General features: G+C 43.3%; 1 protein-coding gene across 1 annotated transcript in view; it reads right to left on the bottom strand.

The window, feature by feature from the left end:
- The window catches only part of cacna2d2a (calcium channel, voltage-dependent, alpha 2/delta subunit 2a), an 855,812-nt gene that overhangs the window by 204,614 nt on the left and 623,934 nt on the right, over positions 1-27,264 (bottom strand). The window contains exon 12 of the mRNA XM_080186111.1: positions 13,235-13,342. Within this exon, the coding sequence (XP_080042237.1) occupies positions 13,235-13,342 (108 nt within the window). The remainder of the gene's footprint in view (positions 1-13,234; positions 13,343-27,264) is intronic.

Raw genomic sequence — 27,264 nt, 5'->3', positions numbered from 1 at the left:
TGTGAGTGATGTATTTCAACATTTTCCTGATAAATGATGTCGCAAATCTCTGAAAGATTTTCTCCTATAAGATATAGGAACAGAAGTAGGCCATTCAGCCTATTGTGTCTGCTTTGCCATTCTATGAGATCATGACTGATCTGACATGATAATCTGTAATCCAGGGCTATTTAAGAGAACAAACAAGAGAGAGACAGGGAAAGAAGTCATTGTGAGTTAGGGAGCAGGGTGTGTGGGAGTCAATGTGAGAGGTAGAATATGGCTAAAAGGTGAGACAAAGGCATGAGACAGAGGGATGGTGGGTGAGAGCAAAAGGGGCAGAATGAGTAACAGTCATTAGGAGTTAGTGAGTTAGAGGGGGATAAAAGATTCAGTAAGAAGAGAACATGCACTCGATTGGCAAACATATAGAACTGCACAAAAATAAGAATGAGTGAAGCAGCCAGAGCGGAAAGGAGGAGTTGAATAGAAGGGGAAGTGAGGAGAGATCGTAAGACAGGTTAGGAGTAGGACAGAGAGAGAGTGAATATGTAGAATAGTGACAGAAAATGGATACAAGATAGTCTGAGACACACTGCAAGGGGGAGGCAGCAGGATTGAGGAGAGATGAACAAAAAAGTGACAGATGGGATATGACTGCAAGTAAAGAATATAGTGAGAGCAGGAAAAAGTGAGATGGAGAAGAAGAGAGATCAAAGGAAATTATGCAAAATAGAAAGAGGAGGGAGATTAGGACTCTCAATATAAAATTATTCTATCTATGATCTCTATTTCAGTAAAATTAGTTTGCTTCACTCAGTCCTCCTCCTGCCTTCAATCTTCCAATCCCAGTTTTATCCAATTAATCATTCCATCTTTGCATCTGTGGAGCAGTCATGTACAATATACTCAATAATAATAATTCAATAAATTTCTCTCTTCCAGTTTTCTTCTTTCTTCCATACTTAGTGGCTAGATCAGTCAGTTACCATTCCTCACTGTGATAATGATTAGCACCTAACATGTCACAGTATATAGAATACCTACTGCTATGATTAACTGCCTAATCAGGTCATAATGGTGAGAACATGCTGCAAATCTCACTTGGAAGATGGAAGCAAAATATTCTAATTGAACTGGAGATGAACTCTTGCTCTCTGGTGTATTTCACTGGTATGAGATGATACTGACTGTGAGAAACAACATAGTTTGAGTAGTCAGTGCAGCCATATATTGTCATGCTATATTGCCACAATATAATCAGCAAAGTCACTATCTATTTACAAATTATCAACTGCACAGTCTGTTCAAGCCAAATAATGCTTTGCACCAAAACGTATCTCAGAATAGAAGGCTGCAATATATATAGATTAAAACACAGATCAGGACTAGTGAAATAAACACAGGAATGGTAAATATCAGGGCAAGATGATCAAAGAATAGTAGATTCTCAGAGGTGAGTCACACAGACACACTGATACTGTAATGTAGAAACTTAGCCAATTTTTGCACAGCAAGCTCTCAAAAAACAACAGTGAGATAAACCTGTTTCAGTAATATTGATTCAGGGATATATATTGGCAGGACTAATGAGTTAAAGGCATAGATCGACATGGTGACAATGTGATACTGTCGCCATCACAGAAACATGATTGAGGGAAGGGCAGGACTGGCAACTCAACATTCCGGGCTATAGGATTTTTAGTCGAGACAGAGGAGGGTGGAAAAAGAGAGATGGTGTAGGAGCCAATTACAGTAATAAGGAGATGTGATATCTTGAAAGGATTTTTAAATGAGGCTGTGTGGGTAGAATTTAAAAATACAAAAGGGGCAGTCATTGCTGGGAGTATATTATAGGACCCCAAAGAGTCAGCAGGAAATAGAGAAGCAAATAAGGTGACAATTCACAGTGATGTGTAAGAGTAATAATCAGGGATTTCAACTTTCCCACCATAAATTGGGATAGTCATAGTGATTAGGGTTTAGAGGGGATGGATTTCTTGAAGTGTATTGAGGGGACGTTTTTGTATCAAAATGTGGAAGGCCCAACAAGGGGTGGCATGGTGCTGGATCTGGTTCTAGGGAATGAAGTCGGACAAGTGTTCAATATGACAGTGGGGGAGCATTTTAGTGATTGCGACCACAATATGGTATGGTTCAAATTTGTTATGGACAAAGAAAGAGGTGGTCTGCAAAAGACAGCTTTAGGTTGGGGAAAGGTATATTTTATTAAAATAAGGCAGGATCTGGCCAAAGTTGACTGGAAATAGCTTCTTGAGGGTAAGTCTACAGCAGAGTAGTGGGCGGCATTCAAAAAGGAGCTGGGGAGCTTACTGGTCCAACATGCAGTCTTTCGGGGGAAACGTATGGACAATAAGTTCAGGGAACATTGGATGGCTAGGACAATTTAGAACTGAAACAGGAAGAAGAAAAAGGCTTTTATCATGTCCAAAGGGAGCAATTCAGCTGTGGCCCTAAAGGAACACAGGAATTATACGAAGGAACTTAAGAAAATAATTATAAGAGGAAAAAGGGGACATGCAAAAGGACTTGTGAATAGGATTAGGGTGAATTCTAAGGTACTTTGAATATAAAGGGAAGAGGTTGACCAGAGAAAAAGTAGGGCCCATTAGGGACAAAGGGAGCAATCTGTGTGGGAAGTCGCAGGATATTGGAAGGATGTTAAATGAATACTTCTCTTCAATCTTCACTTGGGAAAAGGAGAACGTAGGTATGGAATTCAGGAAAAGGGACTGTGAGGAACGTGCATACTTTGACATAGGAAATGGGGAGGTATTGAAAGCTCTGACTGATTGAGAAGGTTAAAGCACATAGAATTCAGGGAAACTTTTGATTTGATTTATTATTGTCACATGTATTAACACACAATGAAAAGTATTGTTTCTTGTGCGCTATACAGAGAAAACATACCATTCATAGAGAAGGAAATGAGAAATTGCAAAATGTAGTGTTACAGTCATAGCTAGAGTGTCGAGAAAGATCAACTTAATGCAAGGTTAGTCCATTCAAAAGTCTGACAGCAGCAGCGAAGAAGCTCTTCTTGAGTAGGTTGGTAAATGACCTCAGACTTTTGTATCTTTTCCCCAAAGGAAGGGGGTGAAAGACAGAGTATCTGGGGTGCGTGGGGTCCTTAATTATTCTGGCTGCTTTGCTGAGGCAGTGGGAAGTGTAGACAGAGTCAGTGGATGGGAGGCTGGTTTACGCGATGGATTGGGAGAGCAGGGCAGGAGCAGGAGCAAAAGCCACACAACCAAAAAGAATGCTTTCTATGGTGCATCTGTAAAAGTTAGTGAGAGTCGTAGCTGACATGACAAATTTCCTCAGTCTTCTGAGAAAGTAGAGGTGTTGGTGGGCTTTTTTAACTATAGTGCCGGCATGGGGGGACTAGGACAGGTTGTTGGTGATCTGGACACCCAAAAACTTGGAGTTCTCAATCCTTTCTACTTTGTCCCCATTGATGTAGACCAGGGCATGCTCTCTTTTACACTTGCTATTTGATGACAATCTCCTTCATTTTGTTGACATTGAGGAAAACTTGGCGAAATGGATAAGAAACTGGCTTAGTATTACAACACAAAGGGTAACTGTAGAAGGCTGTTTGAGTAACTGGAGGTTGGTGCCCAGTGGTGTACCACAAGAATCAGTACTGGGATCTTTATTCTTTATTATATACATAAATGAGATAAATGAAAATGTGGGAAGAATGTTAAACAAGTTTGCAGACAACAGCAAGATTGGTAAAGTGGTTAATAGTGAAGAAGATGGTCGTAGATTACAGGAAGATATAGATGGGTTGATGAGATGGATAGAGCAGTGGCAGATGGTATTTAACCCTAATAAGTGCAAAGTGGTGTATTTGGAAGAAGAAATAAGACGAGGGAGTATTTAATGAATGGCAGGACACTGGGAAGCTCAAAGGAACAGATGGATCTTGGGGTACTTGTTCACAGATTCCTGAAATTAGCACAGCATTTGAATAAGTTAGTTAAGAAGACGTACAGGACACTTGCTTTAATCAGTCGTGGCACAGAGTAGAACAGCAAACAAGTAATGTTGGAGTTGTACAGAGCGTTGATTAGGCTACAACTGGAGTACTGTGTGCAGTTCTGGTCACCTCATTATAGGAAATCTGTGATAGCACTAGAGGGGGTACAGAGGAGATTCACCAGAATGTTGCCTGGGATGGAGCACTTGAGCTGTAAACAGACACTAAGATAGGCTTGGATGGTTTTCTTTAGAGCAGAGAAGGCTGAGGGGGACATGACTGAGATATTGAAGATTACAGGGGTTATGCACAGGGTGAAATGGAAGCAGCTGTTGACCTTGTTCATGGGGATCAATCATGAGGGGACATAATTTTAAAGTAAGGGGCAGGAGATTCAGAGAGGATTTGAGAAAGCATATTTTCACTCAGAGTGAAAGAAGTATTTGAATGAGCACTTGAAATATGTAACACTCAACTATATGGGACAAGTATAGAAAAATGGAATTAGCTTGCTTTTAGTGATAGTTATTGTTGGTGCAGACTTGATGGGTCAAAGGGCCTTTTCTGCGCTCTATGATTTATGCCTCTATGACTGGAAGAATCTTCTGCTCTTCTTCAAAAAGTGCCATGGGATTGTTTAACTCCATCTAAGAGGGCAGCCCTCAGTTTAGCACCTCATTCAAAATATGAAACCTCTTAACAGTGCAACATTTCTCAGGACTGCAGTGAAGTGTCAGCATGGATTATGTGCTCAAGTTCCTGAAGTGGAACTTGAACCCATTGTCTCTCTGAGGCAAGAGAGATACACCGGAATTCTTCTGCCTGGTCTGCCATGGGAATCGGAGTGGGTGAAGGCCATCATTGACCTCGGGCAGGATTTTCCAGTCTCGAGTCGAGCGAGTCCATAAAATCCTGCCCATAGTGTCTGACCATCAAAATGTAGCTGGCAATTTTTCTGGCTTTATCTGCCTGTACTCACACTTTCAGGGTCTAATGTGTTTGAGCTTCTAGGAAAAACTGTTCGTCTACACGTTTCAGTTTTTCCATTGAGGAATAAAGCTGTATAACTGAACCGGAGACCACGGAGAGTGGCTTACAACTAAATGGAGTAACTACACAGAGTGGCCAACAAGTCAACGACATACAGGAATAAACTGGAGAGACAATAGCATTATGTAGTGTCATTTGACTAGTAATCACGAGGGCCAGGCTAGTACTCTGGCAACATAAACCGTGATTCTCCCATTGCGACCTGCAGCTTTTCCGGCAGGTCGGGGTGGGAGGTGTGCGTCAACGGCCTTATTCTGGGATTTGCACATGCGCCGGGAATGCATGCGCATCTCCCAGAGCTGGCAAATAGTTGTAGGTCAGACCACACTGGAAACCAACTGGAAGGCAGGTAAGTAATTTAAATCTATTTTTAATATGTTTTAAATGTAGTTTAAGTGTAATTATCGGGAACTTACCGGTCCCAATTGAATCTCTCACCCCGCCAGGAGTACTTTGTTCCAGTGGGGTTCAGACTTCACTTAAGGAACTTGCAGGAGACCCTGTGGAATGAAGTGGGGGGGGGAGCAATCGGGGCCCTGCAGGGGACTGTGCAGCAGGGGGAAGGTACCTCTGGGCATGGGCATCCTGGCAGTGCCACCCTGTGCTCCCCGGCACTGCCCAAGGGGCAAAGCACCTATGCCCAGAAGGCACCTTGGCACTGCCATTTGTCAGCAGGACCTAGGGGCAATCAGTGGGGATGGGGGTCCCGCTGCCACTCTGCATTGGGATCGGTCTGGGATGGAGGGAGGGCAGCGATCGGGGTGGGCTGGGGGGCGGGGTGGTTTTGTGTGCCGAGGAGGGGGAGGGGGGCTAGGGACTCCCCAGGGGAGGGAGGTACCAGAGGGGGGGTGGTGTTTGCTGGGGTTAGGGAGATGGGGGGTATCGCCACTGCCAGGGGGGTGGGGTGCTGGGCATTGGGGCGCTCTGGGTTTGTGATGGACGGGTGATATCAGGGCTTGCTGGGGGATTGTTGTGGGGGCTGCGATTGGGCCATGGGGGAGGGTTGGAGGGGCAGCATTGTGGGGGTCCCGGGCTGGCCAATGATTCAACCACATTGCCTAATAAGGCCAGTATTGGTTCCACGTTCCTAATTGCCCATGAACTTAGTGGCTTCTTAAGCTATTCGTGGGCAATTAGGAACATGGAACCAATACTGTACTTATTATTGACATCCACATCCCTTGAAAGAATTTTTTAAAAAATAAAGGAAGACTGTAACAAAGTGTGAAAATGTTTGACCTAGAAACAGTACTGTAAGAAAATTTTGTAATTTCTTTAAAATGTCCAGGAAGTCTTTGAAAAAGGCTTTAAAGAGTTTGATCAATTGTAATATTCTTTGATTTTCAGAAATAATGCTCCATGTGACTTGATGACGTTTGACCTGGAAGCAGTGCTGACACAAAGAAATTAAGACAGAAGCCGTGTGGTAAGACACAAATGAGAGTTGCAGCAGAGGGGAAAACAGAGAAGGCACACTTACACTGAGCAATGCTTACGTAATAATGAAAAGGGCCAGAAAGCTGGAGCCAAGGTTCGGGCAGGGATTGTGCATAGGACTATTTGACAGCCATGCTTTAATTTTGCTTGACCAACTAGACCATTCAACAAGAGTAAGACACTCTATTAAAACAGTAAGATATAGGAGCATCTGGGGAATCTGTGCCATCAAGACTATTGTGAACATAACTAAGAAGATTCTGTAGGAATGTGCTCTTTGTCTCTGGGGAACTTGGATGCAGTTGAGCTACTGGTAACTCGACAACCAAATCCATTGAGTAAGAAAAGTAAGAGATCTTACACTCTAGAGGTTGAGTTGAAAAAATTGAGAAATTGCAGGCAGTGACATGTTTATATGGGAGTTATATGAATGCTTGTAATCTTGTTAGATCATATGGAATATCTGCTATTCAGTATATAATTTACAATTTGTACAAACTGTAATTTGTTGAATAATTGATGTTCAATTTATATGAATTCTGATTTGTGTTTATGTAAAAGCTACAAAAAATGAAACCATATTAGTAATTTCTTCATCTGTGGTGGTTTGGACAATTTGGTTATGTTGGTTTACAATTCCCCACAGGGATAATAATAAAAAGAACAACAACAGGCTAACATATGCAGATACTCCAATTACAAAGAGTAACAAGAACCAATTACAAGATTACTGACCTTCAAGAACCATTACTGTAGTTCAGTAGGATAACAACATATGGTTATGGGGGGCATAGCTGGGGATGCAAAGAGTGAGGTTAGCAGACAGCGCAGTGAACAGGGTTTGTTTCCCAATTTGTGTTAAGTCAATCAAGAAAAGCGATAATAAGTTATCCTCCTCTGCAGGATCATGGCAAGTTGTGAAAATAGCTTAACCACTGTTGATTTGGGAAAGTTGGAAACTATACAGATATACTGCCTTGGCTAATAAGCAATAGGAGTATTAATGCCAATGCATGCTAACTATTGTGACAGGAAAAGGATGAAAAAAGTAAAGGTTAATTGCAATGGTTATCATGTTTTGCTGTAGCATGTTGTTTATTTTGGAAAATCAGTTCATTAACCTCAAAGAAACTTTATTTGATACTAAATCAATACTACTAACAACAGAAGGACATACAAATGCATGAGCTGTGACATCTCAAAATGAACTGAGTTTTAGAAATTCCACTGGGTTTACTGATGTGGTCAACTGACCTACCTCCGAGCTGGCAAAGATTGAAAACAATCAGTGGCCCGACGAGTTAACCCAAACACATGCCCAGCAAGTCCCAAGGCTTGCCGCTGGCCTGCAACAGCTGATCTCAGCTGAGGCGGAAGTAAGATCAAGTGAGAGAATCGAGAGTACTGCTTGAGTGAGACCAGGTTTGGGATCAGCTATGATGGCCCGCTAAACCATACTATAGAAAACTCACTTACATGAGGAAGTGGAAAAGCTGCTCATTAATAAGGGGATCACACGTGCAGGAGGGGAGAGAACCAAGCTAAACTTTAAAAAAAATCCAAAAATCCCTAAGCACGCAAAAAAAAACTCGTCAAACTTATGTTAGCATGAAGGATCCCCAAGTCTACCTAAAGGTCAGAAGTGTAGTGATGTCTCTTTAAAGGATCCATCTTGTTATGTAGCCCTTTTAAGAGATGGATCAGATGACCTGGGGCGAGGGTTGACCTACCCAGGAATCTGTCCCTAAGTGGCAGCTGAGGGCTGGAGTGCGAGAAGAACAGTTTGTCCATAAACCGTTATTTGGTCCTGTGGCTTGCCTTTGTGGGCGTCCTTTGGAGCTAAGCCACCCCACCGGCAGTCTCAGACTTAACATATGACTATCCACCATGAGACAGGATGTCATGCACAATCCTTTGTTCTCAATAAGTAAACAAAGCAGCATTCTGACAGATCAGTCATGTTCTACATATCTTCCCAGTTAGCATTGTGTGCAATATAGCCTTATCTTCAAATAAAAAACCCATATTATTGTTTTACCAATCCTAGAATGATTGGTACATTTGCATGAACAGAAGAAAGCAACTTGGTGGGAGCGGTAATGATTAGCCAGTGATTTTTGAAACTTTGACTAAACAATACACGAGCTTTTACTCTTTCACACGTGGTTTGGAGTGAAATGGTTGTCATTAATACTTAAGGCATTGGAACTGTGCAAGTGATTCTGCATCACTGTAGGAATCCTTTGTTCTGGGACACTGTACCTCACTCTAACAAGCAAGCATCAGGTCCCAGTAAGATTGGTGAAAATTAGGAAAACTTGACTAGTTTAATTGCTGTGAAGGATTATGCACCAGATAGCTGTCTCTGGTTGGCAGGCAGAGGCATTCATTATTGCTGCAAGCCACCTCTTCAGGAGATGTGGAGGATGGAGAGGGGGGGATGCAATTAAACATACGCGATTGGACCAAGAAAAGTCAACCAGCAACAGTTCCCCATGGCTTGCAGAAGGCTGTAAAAGGTTTTTTTCCCCCCATTATTGAATTTATCTCTTCAGGTCCAGGGAATATTTTTGCATCAAAAATACAGCTTTCTGGGTGCCCCTCTCACAAATGTGGTAGTCACTCCTGTTGATACGATCATAGATAAATGTATCTGGGGCAGGCAGGTCGGTAAGCGTGAAGCTTGCTAGGCCATTTCAGATGGCATTTAAGATCTGGAATCACGCGTCAGGCCAGACCAGGTAAGGGCAGCAGGTTTCTTTCCTTAAAGGACATTAATGAGCCAGACGGATTTATATCACAAATTACAATGACTTCATGGTCATCATTATACTTTTAATTCCAGGATTCCTTGAATTTGGACTCAGGGTCACAAGAGCATTTTCATTCCAGCTAAAATCCCACACCACCGCTTATAGTTTTCAGTATTCAGGAAACACCGATCAGAATCTTCTGGCTGTTCATGCCGGTCCGATTTTCCAGTCCCACGAATGATGCAACCCACTGCTGGTTTCCTGGTAGTGAGGGGTGCATTTAACGGGAAACCCTGTTGATGACAATGGGACCAAAAGATTCTGCCATTGGCCTATGGAGGGATGTCCCCCATCACTGCAAGATACACAGCCAGTTATGTGGTAAATCACGCTCAGTGTTCCCTCCCTGACACCCTGATCCACTTGTTAACCATCCACAACATGCGCTCCCCTTCCATTAGTAACTTTTTATGGAAGTACAGAAGATTCGACACCCACCCTTTAAATCCTCCCTTCTCACTGTCCAAGGCCCTAAATACTCTTTTCATGTGAAACAGCAGGATATATGTACTTCTTTTAATTTAGTATTTTGGATTTACTGCTCACAAAGCAGTCTGCTTTACACTGAGGAAATCAAATGCAGCTTTGCAAACACATCCATTCAATATACCCCAAGCTTCTGTTATCTGTCATTTTAATTCACCACCTGGCTTCCACTCTGAACTTGGCTTCCTGCAGTGTTCCAATGAAGCTCATTGTAAGCTTGAAAAACAGCACCTCAACTTTTGATTAGACAATTCTGGATACATTGTTGAATTCAACAATTTCACACCATAACCTCTGCTTTCATTTTGTTTGCATTCCCTTTATAAGTTTTGGTTTTACTCTCATTTTTTTTGTTCATCATTCAGCCATTCACACCTCCTCTAGACACATCGGGTGGAATTTTACAGCTGCTTTATTTCCATTTTGTGATGAAAAAATGCCATAAAGTGTCTGGTGCAAAGTGGCTAGCATGAATGATGCCGGATTTCGTGACTGGCGCGATTTTACGATACCCGTCGGCCTCTCGCCGGAAATGGGCGAGAAGCTGGTTGATCTATTGAAATTTATTAAAATTGTACTTTCCATTTGTTTAGACTTGCTTGTCTTTGTGGCCTCGCTGGGAGAAGTTCTCTCCAGTGAAGAAAATACCTGCTCCCCATGAATGGGGGACAGTTGTATTGGCCTCGCTGGTGGAACCAGAGGCCATTGAGACCCCCGGGGAGGCCAAGGGCAAGGTGGGAGTGGCCCTTAGGCAGGGCCAGGCTGGCAGTGCGATGCTGGCACCTTGGCAATGACAGCCTGGTGCCTGGGCAATGCCCACTGGGCAGTGCCAGGGAATGAGGCCAATGGGAAAAGGCAACTGTGGGGGCAGTGCCAGGGGGCGGCACCTGTAGATGGGCAGGACCAATGAGGAAGGATCTGTGGGGAAGGGGGACCTCCGGCCACTCTGCATGTGATCGCTGGGGGAGGTCAGCAGGGCCACGATCAGTGGGGGAGGAATGGATCCGCGGAGGGAGCAGCAGAGGCTGCATCTTGGCACATGGGCCCCCGCAATTGCAGGGAGGAGGGAGCTAGTTGAAGCTGCCTGCAGTAGCAGGGGCCTGACAACTCTCTTTTTGTCTGTCAGACTCCTGCTAGTGTTAATGCGCATGTGCAGCATCAGACATCTGCACATGCACACTATCTCCCTCTACAGGCTATCTGGCACACTAAGTCCCGACCACTGCCTACTGTAACAAGAAACAGACTTGTCCAAAATTTTAATAACAGAGTACATAAGATTGGGCCTGAACTGCTCCCAAAAAAATGGATCTGGAACTGCCCCAGTTTCACGCCCACCCGAAATTCGGAAAAAATCTCTTAAAAATTCCACCTATCTTTGGTTTCTTTACTTGTCAGTTACAACTTACTTCGACCTTCCACCACCAAATTTCTTCATTTACTCTCTCTTGTTTTTCATGCCATCATAGGTCTTCCCTTTTGTTGTTTTCTCACTTTTCCCCTTTCACTGGTTTAAAACCTATTAAATTTCTAACTCTTCCCAGTTCTGATATAAAGGTTATCTTGGTTTCTCTCCACAGATGATGCCAGACCTGCTGAGTATATCCTGTTTCTGTAGGAAACGAGGCAGAGTGAATATCTGGGTAGAATATTAAAGGTAATGGCGAGAAATAGGACATTGGGATTAGATTTAGTGAGATATCAAGAGGTTTGGGGAGTGTATAGGAAGGTGGAATTAGAATGGATGGTTCCTGTGGAAAAGACATCATAATAACGTGATAGGCAGAAGAGCCAGTTTTTTGGGAATGATTCAGGCAAGATAGCTAACTTTGCATGATCTTGCCCTATTCAGCTCATTATCTGTGCATCTACAAGAAACTCAGCAAAATTTGCGATGAGCAAAAAGTGGCCGTACTCACAATTCCCCAGGGCATCAAAGGTCTGGGTGCCAGAGTTAAAGGATACCTAGACAGCCTGCACTGTTATTTCCAGCTTTGCCTGCCTACTGCTCCACCCATCCCAGCTAACACTTCCTCCCTTCTTTGGGCATCTTATTTGAAACTTGCACTGCCACCATCCTGTCTCAAGCACAGGTTGGCATTTACTCCCCAAAGAGGACAATGCAATAGTAACTCACATTAATCATGGAATAAGTCCATCTCACCAGGTGCACATCATGTATGTGCAATTGCAAAAATGAATGTTAATTTCTTGCTGGCATGTAACTTTATTTGGAGGGCAACTTAATTCTGGTGAGGTGGCCATTTAGTGAACATGCTAATACACTTCCTGCTATTGGTCATTGGGAAGCTCGGCTGCCTTTAACTTCCTGAGAAGTAATTGCTAAATTCCATCCTACCATTGAGAAACTGATTATTGGCTTCACACCAAATTATATTCCCTCATCTGCCACGCTTCCAGCTGCTGGTGGGATTGGATGATTCCACCTCAGGGTGGAAAAGTTATACCAAGATCACTGATAATACTACAGGAGTATTTCATTGGCTTTGAAGCACTATGGGATGCAGTAATAATGGAAGACTCCATACAATTGCATGTATTTCCTTTTGACATGATTTTACTTACAGAATGATGATCAGCGCTGTTGACTCTACCACGTGAATGCAATTGCAGCTTCTACCTTTCAGAGGTAAAACTTTTAACTTAGAATTGCTAAAATCTTGCTGTAAACAGTAGATAACATTGCCTAGATGAGGGACTGTACAGAGGAAACGGACAAACAACAAGAATCATTTCCATTTGGGACTCTGAATTCAGCACCATGCCCTATATTTCGATGTACAGCCTTCCCAGAGGGTGTACACATTTAAAACAGTCACCAGGCTAAATACATCATAGACCAGAATATACAATGTCAAGGCGATAGTGTGAAATAACACAATGTGTTTGTCAAAACATTCTAGCAGTTAGGCAGTGCTAATTGGTCTAGCTGAACTGGGATGGGAACACATCATTGAAAATTCCTACTGCTGTTCCCTATCTCACACAGCCATTAATCTGATATTCCCTGTCTCACACTGGGATTGGCCTGATATTCCCTATCTCACACTGGGATCGGCCTGATATTCCCTATCTCACACAAGGATTAGTCTGATATTCCCAATCTCACACTGGGATCAGTCTATATTCCGTATCACACACTGGGGTCAAAATGAAATTCCCTATCTCACATTGGGATTAGTCTGATTGTCCCTATCTCACACAGGGATTAGTTTGATATTCCCTATCTCACACTGGGACCAGACTCTGATTCCCTAATACACACTAGGATGAGTCTGATATTCCCTATCACACATTCGGATCAGACTGATATTCCCTAATACACACTAGGATGAGTCTGATATTCCCTATCACACATTCGGATCAGGCTGATGTTCCCTATTACACACCGGCAGTTTGATGAGATAGCAAAGTAAGTTACTAATGATGTACATCTACTCACCGTCTTATTGGGCCAGTTGTGTTTCTCAAAGACATCCTGGGCTCGATCCTCTCCTCCATCAGTGAACATCATTATCATCTTATTACAGTTTGCTCGAATGGTGGTGGTCTGGGAGAGACATTCATACAAGATAGTAAGTCTGTATGTCTGATAATCATTAACTCTGATTGGCTATTAATGATGATCATGAAGAAGACTGGCTTATCATTGATTAACATCACATCAATATTAAGCTGTTACTTTCTTTAAAAAAAAGACTCCATCCTTAAAGTTAAGAAGCCAATGCTCAGAAAGGACTAGGCAAACCCAAATCCATTCATTGCTTATTCCAAAACCCAAATTCAAAATCCAATTGAATCTAATTCAAGGTCCCCATAAAAAAAGACAAGCAAAATCCAAGCTGACAAGGTGAGGCTTGATCTGAAGCTTGATCTTTACCAAAAGGCAGTGACTGACTATCAGTGTTCACCGTCGAATTAAATATTGGGAAGACTGAAGTCATTGTTTTGGGTCGCTGTTCCAAACACCTGCCTGCCTTACTGACTCCATTCTTCTTAATGGCAATAGTCTGAGGCTGAATCAAACTGTTTGCAAACTTCGTGTCACATTTGGCCCTGAAATGAGTTTCCAAATTAACATCTGCACCATCACTAATAGTGTCTATTTCCACCATAACCAAACTTTGCCCGACTCAGCTGAATTGCTGTTCTAACCCATATTATCTTTGGGGAATGGAGAGCACTGGACCTGCGAGGGACACTCACAGTAAGCTCATAAGGAACATAAAAATTGACTGTAATAGTTCCATAGGTATGTAAAGAGAAAAAGATTGACAAAAACAAATATAAGCCCCTTACAGTCAGAAACGAGAGAATTCTTAACAAGGAACAAAATTCATATATATATATATATTTGTCTTCCTTCATGAAGACTGAAACAAAGATACCAGAAGTTCTGAGAGAAACATGTTTAAGTGAGGAGCTGAAAGAAATCAGCATTAGTAGAGAAAAGGTTTTGGGGAAATTGATAGGATTAAAGGTGGATCTCTCTCCAGGTACTGATAATCTTCATTCCAGGGTACCTAACTGGCCCTAGTAGATCCATTGGTGGCTATTTTCCAAAACTCTTTGGACTCTGAACTGGTTCCTATAGATTGTAGAGTAGTTAATGTAAGCCTGCTATTCAAAAAGGGAGAAAGAAAACAAAGAACCATAGACCCTGAGCCGAATGTCGGTTCTGGGGAAGTTGCTAGAGTCCATTATTAATGATTTCATAACTCAGCATTTGGAAGGAGTGGTGTAATGAGACAAAGTCAGCATGGATTTACAAAAGAGAATCTATTGGAATTCTTTGAGGATGCAACTAGAAGAGTTGAGTAAGGAGAACTAGTGGATGTGGTTTATTTAGACTTTCAGAAGTCTCACAAGGTATCACATAACAGACTACGATGTCAAGTTAATGTCCTGAAATGGACAGAAAGCTGGTAAGCAGATCAGAATCAATGAGTTGGCATAAATAGATCTTTTTCTGATTGGCAGCCAGTGACTCGTGGGGTTCCGCAGGGATCTGTGCTAGGACCCCAACTGTTCACATTTGGAAGAGGGAACTGAATGTATTACCTCCAAATTTGCAGATGACACAAAGTTGGGTGGGGAGAGTGAGATGTGAGAAGGGTGCAGAGATACTTCAGTGTGATTTAGACAGGCTGAGTGTGTGGGCATCTGCATGGCAGATGGAGTATAATGTGGATAAATGTGAGGTTATCCACTTTGGCAGCAATAATAGGAAGACAGACTGTTACTTGAATGGGTGTAATTTGAGAGAGGTAGATGCTCAGTGAGACCTTGGTGTCCTCATGTATTAGTTACTGAAAGTAAACGCACAGGTAGAGGGGGCTGTAAAGAAAGCAAATAGTATGTTGGCCTTCATAGCAAGAGAATTTGAGTAGAGGGATAGGGACATCTTGTTTCAATTGTATAGGGCTTGTTGAGGCCACACCTGGAGTATAGTGAGCAGTTTTTGTGTCCTTACCTGAGGAAGGATGTCTTTGTTATAGAGTGAGTACAGCGAAGGTTTATCAGGTTGATCCCTGGGATGTCATATGAAGAGAGACTAAATTGGTTAGGATTATATTCACTGCAGTTTAGAGGAGTGAGATGGAATCTCATAGAAACTTATAAAATTCTAACAGGGTTAGACAGGGTAGATTCAGAAAGAATGTTCCTAACGGCAGAGGGGGTCCAGAACTAGGGGTCGTAGTTTGAGGATAAAGGATAAACTTTTCAAAACTGAGGTGAGAAGAAATTTCTTCACCCAGAGGATGGTGAATGTGTGGAATTCACACCACAGAATGTAGTTGAGGCCAAAATGTTGTCTAATTTCAAGAAGAAATTAGATTTAGCTCGAGGGACTAAAGGGATCAAGGGTTTTGGGGGGAAGGGGATCAGGATATTGAATTTGATGATCAGCCATGCTCAAAATAAGTGGTGGAGCAGACTCAAATGGCCTAAAGGCCTACTCCTGCTTCTAGTTTCTATGTTTCTAGGAGCGGAGGATAAACGGAGCGCGAGGCTCAGGATCTCGGCGTGGGGAGATCGCCCTTTGGGAGCAGAAGACTCGGGGCCCTCGGGGGGATACTCTCTGGGAGCAGAAGATAAAAGGAGCGCAAGGCTCAGGGAGACAGTCTCTAGAAGTGGAAGATAAAAGAAGCGTGAGGTTTGGAATTCTTGGGGAGACTCTGTCTGGGAGTGGAAAATAAAGGGGGCGTGAATTTCAGGGCCTTCCGGGGGGGACACTCTATGGGAGCAAAGGACTCGGGGCTGTGGGGGGGGCACTCTGTGGGGGTAGAAGATTCGGGATTCTTGGCGGGGACAGACTGTGGAAGCGGGGACTTGGGATTCTTTGTGGGGGGACAGTCTGTGGGAGAGGAGGACTCGGGATTCTTTGGGGGGGAAACAGTCTGTGGGAGCGAAGGACTCGGGATTTTTCTGGGGGGGACAGTCTGTGGGAGCGAAGGACTCGGGATTTTTGCGGGGGGGAGACAGTCTGTGGGAGTGAAGAACTCAGGATTTTTGGGGGCAGGACAGTTTGGCGAACATTATTCTCAGTTTGAAAAATCCAGGAGTGATGTCACAGGACAGTAGTAAGCGGATTGGTTGATGAGTAATTAATATCAGGGTCTGTTTTTAACTAGCTGAAACTTAAATAACTAAACAAGATAAAAGTTAGGGAATAAAGCTAGGAGGGTAAATGTGTGAAGAAAAAGTATGTCTAAAAGCAGAACCGGGGGTCCAAAGAATAAGAAGGAACAGATTGCAAATTTACATCTCCAAAGGAAATCTCAACAGCTGTTTGGGTAAGTACAGTTGGGTTGATACTTACTACAATTATTGGTTATAATTGTTAAGGTACCACTCTGTGATTTATTGTTGTAAGAAATATATTCTATGATAACAAAGAGCAGAGAAGGAGGGGCCTAGTTGATACTATTTGGTATGAAAAGGATTAGTTAACATGAAGGAGTAAGACATGGAGAGCTCCAAGCCATGTTCTCTCTTCTTGCTCCACATGGGAGACCAGGAACTTTTCCAGTTCTCAGGGCCAGCATGAGTGCAGAAAGTGTCTCCAGCTGCAGCTCCAAAGCCCATGGAACGGCATCTGGGGACACTGTGGAGTATCCACGATGTGGAGAAGTCAGCAGATTGAGGTGTCGATGGTAGCCATTGGAGTACACATCAGAGTATCCACGAGGCAGAGAGTAGTGTAGATAGCATGCATAGAGAAGTGGTCAGGCATGTATTCAATAAAGAGCGCGGGGAGAGATCTTCCTGCACCAGATGGTGCTGCCTGACCACCTGGGTAACAGCCTCCAAAGTCAGAGAGATGAGGTTTGTGCGCTCCTTTGAGTTGACCCTGGAATACATCACATGTTGATGGGCCCAGAATCCCTGAATAAGAGGCTCGAGGGTCCTGGCACTGAAGGCTGCTGCTGCTCTCCTCTTGAGGCTTAGCTTCTGAGTTCTAGATATCTTCGAGAGAGGTAGTCTGAAGGGAGTGATATGAATGTGGTGAGCTGGTATTCAAATATGACCCTTCCCACCCCACTGATTATCCATTCTCCCCATCGGCGTTCCCCCCTTCCCTCCCAACCCAGCAGAGAGTTCCCTCCCTCCCTGCAGACCATCTTGCTTGTCTCCCCCACCCCCCACCTTTCATAGCTCTGCCCACTCTGGCTCCACCCCCTTGGTGCTCTCCCTGGCACAGTTATGGTAGCAGTGCCAGGGTGCCAGGTGGGCAGTGCCAGTGGATACTGCCAGCTGGCACTGCCCCATAGCCACTGGCCTCACCCTCAGCCACTTGAGGACTTCAATAGCCTCCGATTGCCCTGGCAAGACCATCATGTCTGGTCACCCTTGTTGGGGACCATATGTGATTCTCTCCAGGGAGAACATCGGCCGGTGACGTAGTACAGGTATGTGAACCCGAACGATAGTGTCTGGGACTTGTTAATAATATTCAAATTATGTCATTAATATTTAAATTATATTTGCACCCTTTCTGTGTACGAATCCAAAACAATGTCAGTAAGGGATTACATTTCTTTTCTTTGTCATACTGAGGAAGTGCTGCATTACCACGGAAATCAGCCTTTGACTGAAGAACAAAGAATGGTACAGTACAGGGACAAGCCCTTCATCCCACCAAGTCTGTGCCGACACATGATTCTTTTCTAAACTGAAGACCATTTGTCGCCACACGATCCATATCCCTCTATTCCCTGCCTATTTACGTGCTGTCGTACCTGCTTCTACCACCTCCTTTGGCAGTGCATACCAGGCACTTACCACCCTCTGTAACATCTCCTTTAAACTTACCCACTTTCACCTTAAACAAATGTCCCCAACTAATTGACATTTCTATCTTGGGAAAAGGACTCTGACTTTCCATTCTATCCATGCCTCCTATAATTTTATATACTTCTATCAGATCGCCCCTCAGCCTCCAACATTTAAGTGAAAACAAACCAAGTTTGTCCAATCTCTATTCATAGCAAAACACCCTCCAAACCAGGCAACATCCTGGTTTAGCTTTTCTGTGCCCTCTCCAAAGCCCCCACATCCTTCTGGTAGTGTGGTGGCCAGAACTGTATGCAATATTCCAGATGTGACCTAACTAAGATTCTGTACAGCTGCAGCATGATTTGCCAATTTTTATACTCAATGCCCTGACCGATGAAGCCAGCATGCCATACACCTTCTTGATGACCTTATCCACGTGCTACCACTTTCAGGGACCTGAGGACGAATATGCCTAGAACCCTCTGTATGTTAATGCTTCTGCCATTTACTTTATACATCCGTCCTGCATTCGACCTTCCAAAATCCACCATTCACATTTGTCCAGATTAAATTCCATCTGCCATTTCTCTGCCCAAGTCTCCAGGCTATCTATATCTTGCTGTACTCTCACTAGCCAGAGTTCTCAATCTTTGTGTCCTCCAAAAACTTATTAATCAGACACCTACTTTCTCCTCCAAATCATTTATATATAATCCAAACAGCAAAGGTCCCAGCAATGATTCCTGCAAACAAACTGTTCACAGATTTCCAGTCAGAAAACCACTCTCAATCACTACTCTCTGTCTTCTTTGAAGAACACAGTAAAAAGTCTGACAACACCAGGTTTTAGTCCAACCTATTTATTTGATAATATACTCGCAAGCTTTCGGGTTAGCCCCTTCGTCAGGTGAATGGAGAGTTCTGGCCTCAGACAGAGCATATAAAGCACAGACAGTTTAGAGATTACTGATTAGTAATCAGTACTGATTACTGATTAGTAATCAGTAATCTCTAAACTGTCTGTGCTTTATATGCTCTGTCTGAGGCCAGAACTCTCCATTCACCTGACGAAGGGGCTAACCCGAAAGCTTGCGCGTATATTATCAAATAAATAGGTTGGACTAAAACCTGGTGTTGTCAGACTTTTTACTGTGTTTACACCAGTCCAACGCCGGCATACCCACATCATTCTTTGAAGAAGTCAGTTCTGCATCCATCTTACCAGCTCACCACAGAACCCAGGTGATTACACTTCTGTATCAGCCTGTCGCAAGGGACCTTGTCAAAGGCCTTGCTAACGTCCATGAAGACAACATTCACTGCCCTGCCCTCTTCAATCATTTTTGTTATTTCCTCAGAAAACTCTATCAAGTTTGTGAGACACTACCTCCCCCACATAAAACCACGGTGCTTATTTTTCCAAATGTGAGTAAATGCTGTCCCTACAATTTTCCAAATTAACCCTGTTGCCCTTCTTAAATAAAGGAATAACATTGGCTATTTTTCAGTCCTCTGGGACCTCTCCTGTGACTAAAGATGATTCAAAGATTTTGTACAAGACCCCAGCAATTTCCTCTCTCACCTCCCTCAGTAGGGATTGACCCCACCAGGCCCTGAGGACTAGTCTAACTTAATGCTTTTCAAAACATCCAACATGTCCTCCTTTTTTATAATGACACGCCCTAGAATATCAACACACCCCTCTCTGGACTCACCATCCACCATGTCCTTCTCCTCTGTAAATACCAATGCGAAGTATTAGCTAAAGAGCTTACCCATTTCCTCCAACTCCATACATAAATTCCCTCCTTTGTCCTTGAGTAGACCTGACCTTTCCTTAGTTATCCTCTTATTCTTTAGATACGTATAAAATGCCTTGGGATTTTCCTTAATCCTGTATGCCAAGGACACTTCATGGTCCCTTATAGCCCTCTGAACTCCTTGTTTAAGTTCTTCCCTGCTTTCTTTATATTCTTCAAGGGCTCTGTCTGTCTTCAGTTCCCTAAAGTTTACATGTGTCTTCTTTTTCTTTTTGACTGAGCTCACAATTTCTCTTGTCATCCAAGATTCCTGAATCTTGCCATCCTTATCCTCCATTTTCCCAGGAATATGCAGGTCCTGAACTCACGACACATGTGGATTAACTCTCAAACAGCCCTCACCAATCTATATTCTCCAATTCCTGCCTAATATTGTTGTAGCCTTCTCCCAATTTAGTACTTTCACCCGAGGACTACTCTCATCCATAAGTAACTTATTAGAAACTTAAAACTTGCAGAATTATGGTCACTGTTCCAAAATGCTCTCTCACTGAAACGTCGATCACCTGGCGGGACTCATTCACCAATACAGCCCCTTCCCAAGCTGGACTACTTACACATTGCTTCAAGAAGCCCTCCTGCACGTGCCTAACAAATTCCTCCTGTCCAAGCTCCCAGTACTAAAAGAGTCCCTGTCAATACTGGCGAAGTTAAAATCATCCAACACAGTAACCCTGTTGTTTTTACATTTTTTTCATAATCTGTCCATATATCTGTTCCTCTGTCTCCTGCTGGCTGTTGAGAGGTCTGTAGTACAACCCCATCAAAGTGACTGCACCCTTCCTATTCCTGAGCTCTATCCATATACCCTTGTTAGATGAGCCCTCCAAGATGCCTCACCAATTTTTACAGATGTACTATAGAAAGCATCCTTTCTAGCTGTATCACAGCTTGGTATGGCTTCTGCTCTGACCAAGACCACAAGAAACTACAAAGGTTGTGAATGTAGCCCAGCCCACCCAAACCAGCCTCCCATCCATAGACCTACACTTCCCGGTGCCTTGGAAAAGCAACTAGCATAATCAAGGACCCCACGCACCTTGGACATAAACAAAGAACAAAGAACAATACAGCACAGGAACAGGCCCTTCGGCCTTCCAAGCCTGCGCCGCTCATGCACCCAACTTGACCATTCGTTTGTATCCCTCTATTCCCAGTCTGTTCATGTGGCTATCTAGATAAGTCTTAAACGATCCCAGCGTGTCCAACTCAACCACCTTGCTTGGCAGTGCATTCCAGGCCCCCACCACCCTCTGTGTAAAATACGTCCCCAGACATCTGTGTTGAACCTTGCTCCCCTCACCTTGAACTTGTGACCCCTTGTGTTTGTCACCTCCGACCTGGGAAAAAGCTTCCCACTGTTCACCCTATCTATGCCCTTCATAATTTTACACACCTCTATTAGGTCGCCCCTCATCCTCCATCTTTCTAGGGAGAACAACCCCAGTTTACCCAATCTCTCCTCATAGCCAAGACTCTCCATACCAGGCAACATCCTGGTAAACCTTTTCTGTACTCTCTCCAAAGCCTCCACATCCTTCTGGTAGTGTGGCGACCAGAACTGGACGCAGTATTCTAAATTTGGCCTAACCAATGCTCTATATAGCTGCAACATCATATGCCAACTTTTATACTCTATGCCCCATCCAATAAAGGCAAGCATGCCATCTGCCTTCTTTACCACCCTCTCCACCTGTGCTGCCACCTTTAGGGATCTGTGGACTTGCACACCCAGGTCCCTCCATGTGTCTATACTCCTGATGGTTCTGCCATTTATTGTATAGCTCCTCCCTAAATTAGATCTACCGAAATGCATCACTTCGCATTTATCTGGATTAAATTCCATCTGCCATTTCTCCGCCCAATTTTCCAGCCTATCTATATCCTGCTGTATTCTCTGATAATGTTCATCACTATCTGCAACTACTGCAATCTTCGTGTCATCCGCAAACTTACTGATCACACCAGCTACATCTTCTTCCAAATCATTTATATATATCACAAACAGCAGAGGTCCCAGTACAGAGCCCTGCGGAACACCACTAGTCCAGTCCAACGCCGGCATCTCTACATCATGAACACCACTAGTCACAGACGTCCAACTGGAAAAAGACCCCTCCACTGCTACCTTCTGTCTTCTATGGCCAAGCCAGTTCTCCACCCATCTAGCTAGCTCACCTTTTATCCCGTGAGAACATACTGTCTTCTGCCTTCTTCCACAGGGAAAAAGATACAAAAGTCTGAGGTCATGTACCAACCAACTCAAGAACAACTCTTCGCTGCTGCCATCAGACTTCTGAATGGACCTACTATATGTTAAGACGATTTTTCTCCACACCCTAGCTATGACTGTAACACTACATTCTGCACCTGTTCTTTCCTTCTCCCCTGTGAATGGTACGCTTTGTATAGCGTGCAAGAAACAATATGTTTCACGTGGAAGGCATTGTGGCACAGTGGTTAGCACTACTGCCTCATAGCGCCAGGGGCCCAGGTTCGATTCCTTAGTCTCTAACGCCTCCTCAGTGTTTTCATTTGCTGACCTACTGCTCTGATGCCCATTCCCCTGCCACTCTAGTTTAAACTAGTGACACTAGCAAAGCTCCTTCCAGCTTAGGTGCTACCCATCCTTCTTGAACAGGATTAGCTGACGGGGGGATTCACAGACATCTTCAACCTCTTAATACAACAATATGAGGTCCTTATCTGCTTCAAGAACATAGAACACTACAGCACAAACAGGCCCTTCGGCCCAATAGTTGCACCGATCACTTCTATACCTACTAAGCCATAGACCTATCTATAACCCCCAATCCCATTAGATCCCATATACTCACCCAGAAGTCTTTTAAAAGACCCCAACGAGTTCACCTCCACCACCACCGATGGCAGCCGATTCCATTCACTCACCACCCTCTGAGTGAAAAACTTACCCCTAACATCTCCTCTATACTTGCTTCCCAGCACCTTAAATCTGTGTCCTCTCGTAGCGACCATTTCAGCCCTGGGAAATAGCCTCTGAGGATCCACCCTATCTATTCCTCTCAACATCTTTTAAAGAAGATGGCCATCATCCCAGAACCAAAGAAAAGCCAAGCAGCATGCCTTAATGACAATCATCTGGTGGCTCTGACATCCATCATTACGAAATGCTTCGAAAGGCTAGTCGTGGCGTGAATCAATTCCAGCATCCAGGATTGCTTGGATCCACAACAGTTTGCCTACTGCTGCAACAGGTCCACAGCAGATGCCATCTCCCTGGCCATGCACTGAACCCTGGAACACCTAGATAACAAAGATCCCTATGTCAGACTCCTATTTATTGGCTACAGCTCAGCCTTCAACACCATTATTCCTACGAAACTTACCTTCAAACTTCATGGCCTAGGACTCAGCTCCTCCCTCTGTGACTGAATCCTGAACTTCCTAACTCACAGACCACAATCAGTAAGGAACCCCTCCACGATCATCCTCAACATTGGTGCCCAACAAGGCCGTGTTCTCAGCCCCCTACTATACTCCTTATACGCCTATAGTTGTGTGGCCAAATTCCCCTCCAACTTGATTTTCAAGTTTGCCGACGATACCAATGTAGTGGGACGGATCTCAAACAGAAACAGAGACAGAGTACAGGAATGAAATAGGAAATCTGGTGAACTGGTGCAGCGACAATAATGTTTCCCTCAATGTCAACAAAACGAAGGAGATTGTCATCGACTTCAGGAAGCACAGGGGAGAATATGCCCCTGTCTACACCTAAGTGAGCGAAGTAGAAAGGGTCAAGAGTTTTAAGTTTTTAAGTGTTCAGATCACCAACAACCTGTCCTGGTCCCCTCATGCTGACACTATAGTTAAGAAAGCTCACCAACGCCTCTACTTCCTCAGAAGACTAAGGAAATCTGGCATGTCAGCTACGACTCTCACCAACATTTACAGACATACAATAGAAAACATTTTTTCTGGCTGTATCACAGTTTGGTATGTCTCCTGCTTTGCCCAAGGCGGCAAGAAATTACAAAAGGTGATAAATGTAGCCCAATCCATCATGCAAAACAGCCTCTCATCCATTGACTCTGTCTATAGTTTCTGTTGCCTCAGCATAACTACCACCATGTACCCCGGATATTCTCTCTTCCACTTTCTTCCGTCGGGAAAAAGATACAAAAGTCTGAGGTCGCAACTGAACCAAGAAAAGCTTCTTCCCTGCTGCCATCAGACTTTTGAATGGATCTACTTTTCATTAAGTTGATCTTTCTTTACAGTCTAGCTATGACTGTAACACTACATTCTGCACTCCCTCACTTCCTTCTTTATGAATGTATGCTTTGTACGTATAGCGTACAAGAAACAATACTTTTCACAGTAAGCTAATACATGCGACAATAATAAATCAAATCAAATCAAAAAAGGTCCCATCTCCCCTGAAAGACATCACAATGATTCACATAAGTGAAGTTCTCCCTCTTACACTAGCTCTTTAGCCATGTATTTAACTATACTATCTTCCTATTTCTAGCCTCACTGGCATATGGCACAGGTAGTAATCCTGAAATTACAACCCAGAGGTCCTGCTTTTCAACTTACTACCAAACTCCCTGGACTCCCTTTGCAGAACCTCATCGCTTTTCATGCCTATGTTGTTAGTACCAATGTGTAACATGACCTCTGGCTGCTCTCTCTTTTGAGAACGTCCTGTGTCCGCTCAGAGACATCCTTGACCCTGGCATCAAGGAGGCAACACACCATCCTGGAGTCTCTTTTGTGGCTTTACATACATAAAAGATTATGTTACACTATTTCAAAAGGGGCTGGGAGTTAGGCTATGTTCATTGCAACAGTTCCCTGCACAAAAATCAGGTAGTTTCTGAATAGTTGACTAACTGTGGGACCTTGAGTAAATGGACATTGACTTACAGTACAGAGAAAATGTAAATTTCTTGAATGCCGCTCTCTAGCTGCCCTTATTTCTTTGCTTAGTTCCTTAATTGTGACTCCTCCCCTTTTATTTCTCTACAAAAGGGAATGAAATGATAGACGCCAAAGTCCCAGAGGATCATAGGCTACTCTCCCCCATTTTTATGAGAGAGAGAACTGTCTGGTGGGGATTTAATCTAAAGCGAGGGGCAAGTTTGAGAAGACAGGGCCTTCATGAACAAGCTCAACCTGAAAGGGAATTGAACCAGCATTGTTGGCGTTGCTCTGCATTATAAACCAGCCAATTGAGCTAACAAACCATATCCCCTACGTGAATCATCAAATGTTGTATCTCTGGATATTGTGGCAATGGCATAACCGGCATCTTCAGATCCCACCCTGCCCTCAATCTCCTCTGGAGCCTTGTTCCAGTTTAAGCATTTACAGCATCCCACTATAGTATCACATGCTCCTGCCATTTCCTGTCACATCTTCAATCCTGTAATCTTATCCCACATTTTCAGATAGTTTTCTCATTGAATGTAGTGGGGTTTGACTTGATGCAATAAGATGGATAATAAATAGTAAATCAGTGTGTTATGACGGCTACAAGGGATCATCAATAGATCTCCTCATGGACCTCATGGAATATGAATTCCCTTATTGAGCAAGTGGAGGCATGACAAATAGGAAAGGAGCAGCATGAGTTAAAACCAACTGTCTCTACCCAGACTGCGTACTGCAGGTCTCAGGGCTTTGACTTGTGTACTGCAGCCTCAAATGCAGTGCTTTATTCGCTGTGTAAATAAAGGATGTTGGTCATAGAAGACTGGGCTTGATGAGGTTATTACACAGTGAAAGTCTAAATTTACTTCACTCATTGAGAAGGCTAGTGACTTCCACTTACATCTGACTCCCTCTGACCTCTTTCTGTTGAATTCTCTGCCATCTTGTCCTCATTCAACCTCCATGTGAATATCAGTTTTAAGTTTTATTGTTTAATAATGCCATTCCTAATCATTTCTTTAGCATTTTGCTTCCAATTCATCAATCATCGGCACAGAAACAAAAGCACTCTTCTCTCCCAGGTTCCAAATTAGCATCCTCTGAATTCTAAATGCCTTCTAAATGTATGCTTCAGATGACCATCCTGGTGCAGGACAAGAATCCATAAGAACTTTACAACCACTGTACTCACTGTAAAATGATCACAGCACAGAAGGAGCCATTAACTCCAAGCTGGCTCTCTCCAAGAGCATTTCAGCTATCCACACAATCCCCATGCACTTTCTCTAGCTTTGCGGATTTTTTTCTCCTTTAACTCCTTATTCAACTACCTTTTGAAAGTCGCTATTCCCTTTGCTGGAAAATTTGAGTGCCAGAGGACATTGACATAAGGTACCTTAGTTCAACGTTCAAGGTTCCCATCAAATTTCCCAGGATCTTTTATCTTGTCATCCACCATTGATCTCTGAAAACTTTATTGCATTTGACATGTGATCTGTTTGGTTATGCACCACAAGATCTGATCTGACCAATGTTTGAGCAATATCCCCTCTTTCTCTCTATAACAAAATATCATGAAACCAGAATTATCTTGAAAAGAAACCATAAACTTCACTTCTTCACTGCTCTTAACCACTTCCTTTGACCTCACCATCCTTCTCCATTTCACATCCAGCATCAAATGTTTGTCTCCCAAAACTGAAGTGATCAACCTCTCTTTACAACTTCTCCCTGCCTCACTCCTGACTCCTATGGACAGAAAAAGAATGGCTACAACAATAATTTATCAATAATGACAATAGCAGTTTTAAAATGGCTGAGGCTTAAGTATGCTGGGATTTTTTTGGTCAATTTATAGATTAAAACCAGATGCGGGTTGTAAAGTTGCTCTGGGTAAGGCTCTGGTCTGAGAGCTATGACCTGAAGCTTTCTGTACTGGTCAGCTAAAGGAAGTTGTTTACAACAACCCAGACATTGCATCTCTGATTTTTATGGCTGTTATGTCTGGAGCATGCAGTTTAAACTAAGTGTAATGGCATTGTTTGCAAGTAATCTCATTGGACGTTTGAGCCATGTGATCGGTTCCATTTACATATTTGGCTGGATGACAAAGAATCTTCTGGAAGCGAATGGAAGATTGTGGATAAAAGGACATGGGCAGCCTTTGTTTGCCAGCAATAACTCGAAGAGACCAACAGTGGTCAGAGGACTTGAATCCTGAAAGATGCTTCAGAGAAGAAGATAGATTCTACATCCAGGATATGTCTTGGCCAGTGTTTTTCCTAAACTTGCTAGTATCTATTTTCAGTTAAAGTTGGTGTTTAGTTAAGGTTCAATTCGAATTAGAGTTCAATAAAGAGTTAATGAGTTGCAAATGTTTATGTTTGAATTGGTACTAGAAGTGTTAAATAAAGAAATTGTTGAATTACTCTCCCTGTTTATTTCATTAAAC

The sequence above is a fragment of the Carcharhinus amblyrhynchos genome, chromosome 3 (genome assembly GCF_965287045.1).
Source record: "Carcharhinus amblyrhynchos chromosome 3, sCarAmb.v2.hapA, whole genome shotgun sequence".
NCBI classification, from domain to species: domain Eukaryota; kingdom Metazoa; phylum Chordata; class Chondrichthyes; order Carcharhiniformes; family Carcharhinidae; genus Carcharhinus; species Carcharhinus amblyrhynchos.
This window is presented reverse-complemented; position numbering and strand designations above follow the sequence as displayed.